Raw genomic sequence first — 12,308 nt, 5'->3', positions numbered from 1 at the left:
GCGCGCGCTGGCCCATCTTTCCCGTGTCAGGCCTGATGATAAATTAATAGCTTTGTATAGTTGAAACCTATTTGCACTCACATCAGACAGCCTCCGGGCGTCTGGAACTGACCTGGGACCCGCCACAGATTGAAATAAACGGCCCTCCGCTAGACTCAAACTCTGAGGAGCAAAGTAAATATGTTTTCGTCAATTCTGTCCGTCCAGTCTGCGGACCATTAACGGCGTCTCCATGTAGTTCCAATCACAACTCTTCACACTGAACATTTAGTTTGATTAGATGTTGAAATAAGACAATGATCAGAATTCATTTCATTGGTCTGATTTGTTTTGTGTGGACGGGAAAAATTTCAGTCACATTTTCTCCCCTCCTAATTAATAATTTAGATATTATTTGTATTGTCATTATAATAATATCATCATTATTATAATTATTATTTTATAATACAGTGGGGAACTTTATTTTTGTACATACTCATTACAATTATAGACCACTATGAAGTATTATCAGCATGGATTTAATGTTTTCTAAAATGAGCATTTTGAAATAACAACAACAAAGGACCACATCATAAAACTAAATAATGCAAAAAGTAGATTCGCTACAAATTCAATACATTTTTCACTGTTGTAGGCCAATGCTGCATTTTATTTGAGTGAATTAGGTGTTAAATATTGTATTTGTCATTGCTGAATGGAACTGACATTAATATTCTGCACACCTCTCTTCATTGTCTTTAAACTAAATCGGTTGAGCTGTGGATTCATGAAAAACATACTTTTTTTTTCTTTAATCAAATGGTAACTGTTATTGTTTGTACAAATTTCAAACCAAGATATTTAATTTTTCCTGAAGGCTTTACATGCTGCTTGAATGGGCAAACCAACCGTGGGGAAAAAAAACATTGTTACTTAAATATAATCTGACTGGATCTAACAACACACATCAACGCTCTCAGCTAAATCCATCATCACTTTAAAATCCTTAGAAGTCACTCGTAGTCTGTTTAGTTATTTTTTGTGATTCAATGATGGAATATTTTTTTCCCCTCAGGAGTGCAGTCTCTAATGCTTGTATTTCACCTGTTGCCATATCAATCAGTCAGCCCACAACAAACGTCATAATACAAAGTGTTCAAGTGTTCGCTTTAGCTTAAGCGCTGCAACCAGAGAACAGGCTGGTTTGTTTAAAGAGGCCTGGCACCCACAGCAGTCCTTTCTCCCTGCAGACAGCTCGCCGGCCATGCAGCACTACGGGGTGAACGGCTACTCGCTCCACGCTATGAATTCACTGAGCGCCATGTACAACCTTCACCAGCAGGCGGCGCAACAGGCCCAGCACACCCCCGACTACAGGCCCTCAGTGCATGCCCTCACTCTTGCAGAGAGACTAGCTGGTAAGAATCAGTTGCTCATTTTGTTGTTCAATTCCATCTAATGTCATTCATGATCCCCATATATTTTGCATTAACACAAATGTAATGCGTGTTGGTCCCTTGGTTGCTTGAAAGACCTTTTCGCCTCTACCTCAATTAAACTGGTCATGTTTCTTGTTTCTCAACGGCTGCACATTTCAAGACATTATCCTTGAGGCCCGGTATGGCTCGCAGCACCGAAAGCAGCGGCGCAGTCGGACAGCCTTCACCGCGCAGCAGCTGGAGGCCCTGGAGAAGACTTTCCAGAAGACCCACTACCCTGATGTGGTGATGCGAGAGCGTCTGGCCATGTGCACCAACCTGCCCGAGGCACGCGTTCAGGTAAAGACCTATAAAAGCATTTATCCTCCTGTGTACTGTGTCTGCCTGTTGCTTTCTGAGATGCTCAGCTTGAAGGCCATCTTGCATCATAAAAAAATGTGAAAAGAAACTGCAGTCATTTGTCCACGTTATGTTACTTATAGTTCTTGACTCAAGCCCTGCTCTGTGTGTGCATCTATCTGCCAGGTGTGGTTTAAGAACCGCCGGGCCAAGTTCCGTAAGAAGCAGCGCAGCCTGCAGAAGGAGCAGCTCCAGAAACAGAAGGAGGCGTCCGGAGCTGCAGAGGGCTCTACAGAGGACTCCAAGACTGACCTCAACACTACCACCACCAACACCGCCACCGATGCCACCACCACCACCCTGGTTCCAGAGGCCCGCACTCCTCCCCCTCCCTCCTCCTCGTCATCCTGTCACTCAGAGACAGAGAGGCAGGCAGCCGCACGGCACCAGCCCGGGGAGATGAGCGTGGAAGTCAACGTCACCTCCCCCGAGCCGTCGGACAGCGAGTCAGCAGCAGAGGATAATGCTGACAGAGAGGAGAACGAAATGAGAGGGGAGACCGGGTCGAAGATCAGGGCGGAGATGCATGGAGAGGGGGGCGCGCAGCCGCGGAGCAGCTCCCCATCCTACAAACAGCTGAGCCCCACATTAGGTAAAAATATCGCTGTTGAATGAATGCAGCTGCTTTTCTTTCTTTTATATTGTGATTATATGTCATATTTACGAATCCAGTCACATTCATGTACAAGATAACTTGACTGGATTGGTATGTAGCGCACACAATTAATTTAAAAACAGGATAAACACAAAAATCTACAAAACACCTGTGTTGAAACGTCCTCCTTTCTCCCTGATTACACATCAGAGCTGACTAAAATGGCATGTGGTGTTCCCCAAGGTTCAATACTGGGGCCTCTTCTGTTCAACATCTACAATGCTTCCACTAGCTCAGATTATGGAAAACAACAAAGTGTGTTGTCATAATTATGCAGACGACACACAAATCTACATAACTATGTCACCAGGGGACTATAATCCCATACAAGGGCTGGGTAACTGCATTGAACAAATCAACAACTGGATGTGCCAGAATTTTCTTAAATTAAACAAAGATAAAACAGAAGCAATTGTTTTTGGTACCAAGGACGAACAATTGAAAATCACCGCTCAGCTTCAGTCACTGATGTTAAAACCCACAAACCAAGCCAGAAATCTAGGTGTAGTTATGGATTCAGACCTCAACCTGAACAGCCATATCAAGACAATTACAAAATCAGCCTACTATCACCTGAAGAATATATCATGGATTAGAGCAGCGGTTCCCAAACTTTTTAGGCCGCGCACCCCCTTCTACATCCCGACTGGGTTCGCGCACCCCCCCCCCCCCTTAATAAAAAAAAAAAAAAAGAAGCAACAGAGCCTTTTAAGCCTTCATAGCCGCATAATAATCAGACCAATGAGAGAACAGTTTGCTCGCGCGCGGCATTTGTTTACAAGATTTAGTCCGCTGTTAAATGTTGCAGTGTGAACACAAACCGAACAAAGGAGCAACTGCAACAAAGCAAACGAACTGAAGGTGTGAAAACGCCCTGAAACACTGCAACAAAGTTTCAATAACTTTCAGTGACACAAGGCGTCACTTTTAAAGAGCAATACGGATCGCGAGGACACACGCACAGGCTCAGAGGCAGATTATCACATTTAATTTACAATTAATGAGCGACTAATGTAGCCAGGATGTCTTCGGACAAAGCATCGATGCGGCACGACACAGTGTTGTTGGACACCGGGATCATGTCCAACTGTTTTGATTCTTTCTCCCCAATCATACATTCCACCATCTCTCTGGCAGCTGGCAAGCTCACGTCTTCGGCGATTGTGTGCGGTAGCCCCTTTCTCGCTATTCTGTAACTGATATGAAGCCGTAGTGCGTCATTTATAGACCAACACATGAATGAGACTGCAGTTGTTTTTGTCTGTTTTGTAACTCCTCCAATTTCGATATAAAGAATGTAAGGGGCTTTTGACTTGCACTGGCATGCTTGGTGTTCAGGTGGCGACGTAAATAAGAGCTTCAGACTGTTAGCCAGAACCTCACTGCACACCACGCACTGTGTCTTTGGGGAATCTGCGTTGCCAATCCAAGTGAAGCCCAGACACACATACTTTTCATCATATTTCCTCTTTTTTTCCCAGTCTGATGCTCACTCTCGTTTCCTCTTTTTCACCTTGACTCCGCGATGGGCCGATGTGCTCCCGATTTGTCTGTGCTGCACCTCTCCGTTCCCCTCGCCTCCGATTCCTCTCTCTCTCTCTGTCCCTCTCCTCTTTTACGACTGATAGCTTCAGATGTCCCACCTGACAGTTTTTAAATTAAAATTACATTTTTTTTAAATATTTAATATTATTACACCATCAGACCGCCATTACACTTTTCCTCTCGCGCACCCCCTAGAGGCAGCTCGCGCACCCCCAGGGGTGCGCGCACCCCACTTTGGGAATCCCTGGATTAGAGGACTTATGTCTCAACAGGATTTGGAAAAACTTGTCCACGCATTTATCTTCAGCAGACTAGACTACTGTAACGGTGTGTTTACAGGTCTCTGTAAAAAGTCTGTCAGAACGCTGCAGCTGATTCAGAACGCTGCAGCTCGAGTCCTCACTAAGACCAGGAGGGTGGATCACATCACCCCAGTTCTGATGTCTTTGCACTGGCTTCCTGTCCAACAAAGAATTGACTTTAAAATCCTGCTGTTGGTTTACAAAGCACTGAATGGTTTAGGGCCAAAATACATCTCTGATCTGCTGCTACCTTATGAACCATCCCGACCCCTCAGGTCGTCTGGGACCGGTCTACTTTCTGTTCCCAGAGTCAGAACTAAACATGGAGAAGCAGCGTTCAGTTTTTCTGCTCCACATATCTGGAACAAAGTCCCAGAAAGCTGCAGGTCTGCTGAGACCCTCAGCTCATTTAAATCAAGATTGAAGACTTTTCTGTTTGCTGCTGCCTTTAATTGAACCACGTTCAATTCATATATTAATCAATTTCCTGCATTTCTGCATTTTTTACGACTGCATTTTATTTCTTACACTGTTTTTTAATGTTTTAATGAATGTTCTTAATTGTTTTTAAATCTCCTTTTCTTTTGCCTTATGTTTTGATGCTTTTAATGGTTTTATGTGAAGCACTTTGAATTACCTTGTTGTTGAAATGTGCTATACAAATAAACTTGCCTTGCCTTGCCTTGCCTCTCAGACTCCCCCCTGTGCTCCCCCACCATGCTGTCCTCCAGCAGCGTGACCGGCGGTTTGGCGCAGGGCAACTCCTACGCTTCGTCTCCTCTCAGCCTCTTCCGGCTGCAGGAGCAGTTTCGCCAGCACATGGTGGCCACCAACAACATGGTGCACTACCCGTCCTTCGAAATGAGCCCGCCGCCCTCTCTGCCCTACCTGGGCATGAACGTCAACATGCCGCCCCCGCTGAGCTCGATGCCCTGCCAGTCCTACTACCAGACCATGTCGCAGGCCCAGCAGGTATGGAACAGCCCGCTGCTGCAGGCGCCACCGGGCGGCCTCCCCGGAAGCCTCAACAGCAAGACCACCAGCATAGAGAACCTCCGTATGAGGGCCAAGCAGCACGCAGCCTCGCTGGGATTGGACACGCTCCCCAACTGAAGCTCGGGCTGCTCAGCCGAAGTGTTCGCCCTCCAGTCAGGGCCGTACCTGTGAATTATGGGCCTTGTCCAGTGGAGGTGACGCTGGGCCCCTCTTCACTTTCCTCTTGACCCCTCATCACTGTCAGTGGCTGCGTGTATCCGTCCAAAACGCAGTCACATCTCCAAAAATTCCTTTGAAAAATCTCAGATTCAAACTTAAGCTACTGGCTGCCACCCAAATTGGCTAACATAACAATAATTCACAAGTCCTCCGATCAAAATCTGTCCAAAGTTAAAATTTGTGCTTGTGTCATGTTATTTTACTGAACTCCAGCGGTTTTTCTTGCAGTTTTCTAGATTTCAAGTAAACCCAATTTCAAAAAGAGAGAAAAGCAGGCACTTTAGGCGCCCTCCCTCAGTTTGGAGCTCAGGGTTGTCGACGCACCTATTCCCCTTCACCTCATCGACACCATGTGGGCATGCAGCTCACTGCTGGGAGCACAACAGGACATGAAGAACAGCTCTGTCCTCAATGAACTTGATGTAAATAAAATAAAACTGGACTGCAGTTGTGACTGAACAGTACTTTTTGCCTGTGGATCTTTGCTTGTAATCGATTCCTCCTGTTCACCAACACAAGCCAAACTCTACTAATGCTAGCTGCTCACTATGATTTCAGTTTTGAAACTACAGAGCTGATTCCAGGACAGATATTTAAATGTTCTGTAATTCAACCCCTGAATGTGAACTATGCATGCGTGCACCCCTCTGAAGCATGGCTTACAGCCGCAAAACACAGAATGAAGTCGCATCTGATCTGTTATCAGAAGTAAAGCTCAGATCAACAATATAATCCCCCAACAACTGTATTTCTTTGTCGATGACAAATGACTCTCCTTGCTTAAAGTTACAGCACTCAGCAGAATCCATTGAGCGTTGTAAATGTCCTTCAGTGTTCGCCTGCCTGGCTAGAGAGTAACTCCGTGTCTTCTTTTGTGTGAAGGATTTGAGAGGAAACGTTTGGTGTGTTTTTACAATTGTGGCTTGAAGCAAAGGACGTACAGCAGCAATGACATAAGGGAGAATCTGCGGAGGAGGCACAGCGACAAATAAATATGAACCCAGCAGACATATTTCTTTGGTTAACTCGGGTGCCAGACTGAACTTGACCACTTTTTCTGGGCCACCGGTTTCAGCAGAAAGATGCACAGGCCCATTCTCTATGTATTATATCACTGTAGATTCAAGACATGTATTTCTCAATTGTTTAAAATGTAAGTAATTTATCTGTTTAATGCAAGGGAATAAATCACATAAGAATGACTCATTTTCTCAGTTTCATCGGTTGGAAATATGAGATGAAAATACTTTCCTATGCTGACTCACATTGCCTCATTTTGACATTTTCTCAGGCAAAGGAGGGAGCTGTATTCTAAAACAATGACTCGAGAAATTACCACACAGAGGAAGAGAAAACATCTGTTATTAAAAATGGTTTTAAAAAAAACAGTAGGCAACTGTCTTGAATGAAAGTCCTACATATTTAGGTTGAATTGAGAAAATAGAGACACTGTAAGAATGCCAAAAAAAAATTTCAATGGAAGTCATTTATCAACTGAAGTTTTTGTGTATTTCTGAATCTTCGTCAGCTAAAAGCTGAGTCAGAAGACCACGAGGCAAGATCATCTTCTCGATCGTGAACCGGGAATAATCACATAGCAGGACATCCAACCAACATCCGAACAGGCACAAAAACATGCACTCACATAAAGGTCTTTAAAAAAACACCCAAAAGCATTTTCTAAAAGTTTCTCCAGTGAGAGGAAGTTTGCAACAAGAGAGGGATTAGTTGAGGTGCGGAATCCAGCTCTTCTCCTGGATGGCTGACAGCGCTGAGAGGGACTGACAGGAAACTAAATCTTAATAAACAGTTTGGATTTTCCACACACATTACCTTCAACAAATTAAGTTTAGTTAACATGTTCCACCAAAGACACCTTGATGAACCGCAAATAATTTAGACACAGGAGGTCTACCATGCTCGACGCTGAGGTTTACAGAGCTGAGGTTTGAGAGCCTGCCACTTGTTCACTCAGTGCAGAAGAACTAATCCTAAATGAAATGACTGAAGCACAGTGTCAGGCTCTAAAGAGCCTCCAATCCACCACCCACCTCTCTCTCTCTCTCTCTCTCTCTCTCTCTCTCTCTCTCTCTCTCTCTCTCTCTCTCTCTCTCTCTCTCTCTCTCTCTCTCTCTCTCTCTCTCTCTCTCTCTCTCTCTCTCTCTCTCTCTCTCTCTCTCTCTCTCTCTCTCTCTGCAGCGCCCCTCTTCCCCCACCCTGTCAGCCGAGGTTTGGCTGCACCGAAACAGAATGCTTTGCCATAAGAAGATTACCTTTGGTTGGGATATCGATGGATTAAGTAAGAATAGAATGAGATAAAATGGGACTGAAAGGGTTCCTGGAGTCAGCAAAGTTCAGACACCTGTTTTTTTCCTGGTCTTTTCCCGCTTTCTCGCTCCATGACCGTAAAGATTATATCACTGTCCTACAGGAGAAAAGGAGGTGAGAGGGGTGGGTGGTTTATGATGGGGCAGGTTACAGTACACAATTTTTTTTTTCAAGCGTACTAAATATGTGGTCAATTTGTCATGAACGTCTTGGTTTTGTGTGCTCGTAAAGATCATGTTGGTGTAAGTTAATGGGAAGGCTGTGTGTGTGTGTGTGTGTGTGTGTGTGTGTGTGTGTGTGTGTGTGTGTGTGTGTGTGTGTGTGTGTGTGTGTGTGTGTCTATGGCAGCTAAGCCGCTGAAGGTTTCCAGGAGCTCTTTGATGTGTATCTGGGCAATGCGCTATTAGAGGGATTTTCCTAGTTGACAGCTCAGAGAATGTGTGGCGGAATTGCGATGCCAGCGGGCTAAAAGAATGCTGGAAACAGGATTAGGATCATATTCTGGCAGCTCCTGTCACTTCATCAATGGGCTAAGGTTTCCTCAGTGACAGCCCTCCTTCTCTGCCCGGCTAAAACCTTTAGTGGGACCATAAAAGGGGTGAGAGAGGGGAAAAAACAATGATAGAATGGTGTGCTGTGATTCCTGTGCTGCTGGGTTCGCTCTGAGGGCTTTGTGTTGGGAGGTCTGAGGGGGACGGCGTTGATTTGGAGGGAGGGGCAGGTCGTGGTGATGAGAAAAAGGGGTCTATTTTTTGGGGGGCGGGGGGGGGTTTGGAAGTTTTACACCCAAATCCCAATGGCAGTGCATGTGGAGGGGTTTTACATTGATGCTGGCGGACAGGGACAGCAGCTGTGTGACAGCAGCAGCAGCAGGTGGGGAGGAAAGGCAGAATACTGTTTCCTGAGTCTTCAGGGTTCCAGTTTGTCTGTATGAGCCCTACCTATCTCCACCAAGTGAGACCTCTTTCACATCATGACAGTACATCTCTTAGTAGGAGTGTCAAAAAGTATTGTAGGCTCATTTAAAGAGATAGCGGTGGCTCTCTTGTGATTACGGTAGTTTGCCTTATTTTGATGGATTATTCTAGTGATATTCTTCGATTGTCAACAAATCCCATTAAAAGACCAAAAACCAGAAGCCAAAGCCTGTTGCAGCTTTCTCTTCTGTGTCATAGACTAACACTGTCACCATTAAAAACGCATCACGATTAACATGGTCGGCTATTTTGAGTCAATCCCACCTACACCGTCCGGCTGCCATCACTAAAGCACCACATGTGGATTCATCCGCAGCTGAAAATAGCTTCAACAAATGCACTATAGTTGTATTCCTGTTTGAGCCCAGCTGCTTCAGGAAATCCCAGTTACTATTTTTAAAAATCAAAGCATACATTGTTTTTAAGCGAGAAAAATGTACATGTGAATTTATCATAGGAAAAATGCATTTCTCATTTGTATCAAATGTGAAAAAAATGCCATGTCCAAATTGTATTATGGCACATGAGGTTTTCGAATATATTTGAAAAAGTGATAACTTCACATAATGTCTGCAAGTATGATTTTTAGATATTTGAAGACGTTGTGAAACATATATTTACATACAAAGCACATTATGGTTTTCAGACATTTTACACATGAAATATCATATCTCACAATATTCCACATGTGAATTCCACAGCAGACCAGACCTTTGACTGCGCACATTTGTATTTTCTTTACTTTGCTTTGGTGGCTGCAGCACTGCTGGCTCAGCCTTTTCATTCATATCACTCGCTGTGTTCAGGCGAGACATTTGTCCTCTAAGCTGAATATTGTGAGAGGATTTTTGGGTTGCACCTTCTATATTTGGACCTGAGGTTGCGTTGCAGAACGGTTCTTCAGTGGGCTTATAGGGTGGTCTCTGCCGTGCGTCTTGGACCAACTGTCTCCATGTTGCCGCCAAAACCCCTTCCCCCAAGAGTGTAACTCCACACTTTGCTCACCCGTGTGAAACAACACTTTCACAATACCGCAGGAGTTTGATTGTTGGCGACAAGTTATATAATGCCAGGAATTACAGACCAGCATGCAAATGCTAAATCCTCCTCTCTTTCTCCTGAGAAGTGGATGAGACGGACTATATCTGCAGGCTTCACTCCGGCTCCCCAGCTTTGTGCTACCGACACGTTCTCCTTTCTCCCCCTGACTTGGGTGATAATCCTGACACGCACTGTCTGCATTTTTTACTGTACGTGTTTGAGCGCATTTGCAGAGCATTTATCTCTCCAATGTAAACCAATTTGGCTATAAGGGCCTTGGGCCAAGCCAGGCGCTGGAGGGAAGAAAGGAAAACTCAAACCTAGCAGATGTGCAGAGAAGGGAGGATGGGAGAGCTGGCGAGGACGCGGGGGTTGATGAACAACTGAATGCAGCAAAAAGGGGGAAGCGGAACCGCACGGGAGAAAAAGAGTGTCCCTTGTCCGAAGGGTAAGCTTTTGAAACTTGGGATAGGGGCCTTTAAAGCCGATAGAACGTGGATCACTGAATTGTTGAGTCACAGAATCTGCGAAAATCATACGGAGCTCCAAGTTAATCCCGTCATAGTGAAATCGGTGGGCATACTTTGGGGATCCCAGCCCCTTCTGAAGAAATTTGGAGCCTGCTGTATTGACAGAGCTGCTGTTTGATACCGCCAATACACCTGTATCAGCTGTCTGTTAATCTGCCTTCCCCTCCTCCCACTAGTCCTCCACAGCACGTCGCCTCTGCTGGTAGTAATGGCTGATGAAATGGACTAAAGACCTAAAAGCTGCCAATCTTGCTGCTTCTTGATGTCTCCTGTAAGTGGCTCTGGTTGCAGGCTGAACTTGTCACTTTGATCATCTGAAAGGCAGGAGCCCTGCTGTGTCAAACATTACTACCTGCATTTCTGTGGCGCCATAAAGACTATGGACTCCTTGGTCCCTGAAATGGGACATTAAGACAGAATCATCCTAGTTTAGTTGGGGCGATATCAAGGTGTTTTATTTGCTGGCACACAGGCAGGGTCTGAATGTGTTTGGATGGCTTTTAAAGTACCTGATCTTACAGCCTAAGGTTCCTGTAAATGAGGTGTTTGCTGCTCTTATCAATGAGACGTTACATGAGAAGAGCACCTTGGCCTGACAGCGCTGTCGGGTGGTTCTGCGGTACGATTACATCAGGCTGAGCTTTGGCCATGTGCCCTTTACAGCTAACTTCACAAACTCTTTCATTAAACTGAATACACTTTCTGAGCTTAAATTCTGGATCAGCATCATCATAACATTTACGAAGTTATCTTACAGAAAGCGAGACTGTTTTCAGTAAGAGCCATTGGAGTCAAGCATGACGACCTGTAGCTCAAAGCTGTAAAAGTTTGAACAGTTTGGTTTTGATTATAAGTGGGATCAACAGTTCAAGTGACGCGTTTCACATGGAACTTTAAACACTTCAGTTCGCTGTAGCACGGCCATGAATTATGAAGACTTTGATGCAACTATAAAAATGATTGAGGGCTTTAGTCTGTAGTTTTAATGTCCGATAACATAGTAGCAATGGATTTGAAACAATAATACCTCGAGCAAAAGTTCCAGCAAAAATCTAAATATCATTTTTGATCTATTATGTTACAGGTGTGTATGGACACACGTCCAAATATACAGTATACTAATACAAGTATGTACACATTTTTGTACACCGTCTTTCTTCTTTATCACCAATGAATGATCCCTTATCAATATGTAGATGTGGCCAACTGTCCTCTTGTCTTGAATGTCTTGTTTGTTAAATAGGCCTTTTGTCATAACAGGGAAAGCACAGGCGTTAATAAGGTATTAATAAGGTATTAACGTTCTATTTAAGTGTCCCACTATACGTCGTGACATTGTGACAAAGAGCCAGCATGCACGACACGAGAACCCTCAAACTGAAGCAGCTAAATGGAATTCTGCCATCGTTCATTTTTTTTTACATTTTAGACCATTGTTGTGACAGGTCAAAATGTCCAATCAAAAATTTTTAAAATTTTTTCATCAGTTCACATGAATCAACGTTTATTAAAATGTAAATGGTGCTGAAACTTACTTATTTCCATCTGCAGTCCCCTTTTCCAGAAAGAAAAATCTCACATTTTCATCATCACGTCTTACACGTTTAAAGTCACATGAATGGGTTTTATGCAGGTATTGTGACACTAAAATAATATATTACAAATAAGGGTAAACATCAAAGTTTAGTTAGCCCCCATTTTTTTCTTTTAAATATGGGCATTTCATTTGGCAAACTGATTTGACTTTTTGATTCTGATTTGACTTTCGCAGTTCGTGCTTTGATCATCTGTGATGTTTTAAACAGTATATTAATACTGTTTAAATTGATTCTAAAATGTAATATAATATAATACACACTACTGCCAAAGTAGTAATAGGTGAATGTATTTAATGGGGC

At 44.0% G+C, this 12,308-nt stretch overlaps 1 protein-coding gene across 1 annotated transcript; it reads left to right on the top strand.

Annotated features, from left to right (window-relative positions):
- Nucleotides 1-1,243: 1,243 nt before the first annotated feature.
- LOC306776943 (diencephalon/mesencephalon homeobox protein 1-B-like) lies at nucleotides 1,244-5,432 on the top strand (the record flags this gene model as incomplete). Its single annotated transcript, XM_079267843.1, has 4 exons — nucleotides 1,244-1,397; nucleotides 1,579-1,757; nucleotides 1,944-2,409; nucleotides 5,014-5,432. The coding sequence occupies 4 exons, from the start codon at nucleotides 1,244-1,246 to the stop codon at nucleotides 5,430-5,432; spliced, it is 1,218 nt and encodes a 405-aa protein (XP_079123969.1).
- Between the last annotated feature and the right edge of the window lie 6,876 nt (nucleotides 5,433-12,308).

This window comes from Melanostigma gelatinosum, assembly GCF_949748355.1.
Source record: "Melanostigma gelatinosum genome assembly, chromosome: 4".
Lineage (NCBI taxonomy): Eukaryota > Metazoa > Chordata > Actinopteri > Perciformes > Zoarcidae > Melanostigma > Melanostigma gelatinosum.
This window is presented reverse-complemented; position numbering and strand designations above follow the sequence as displayed.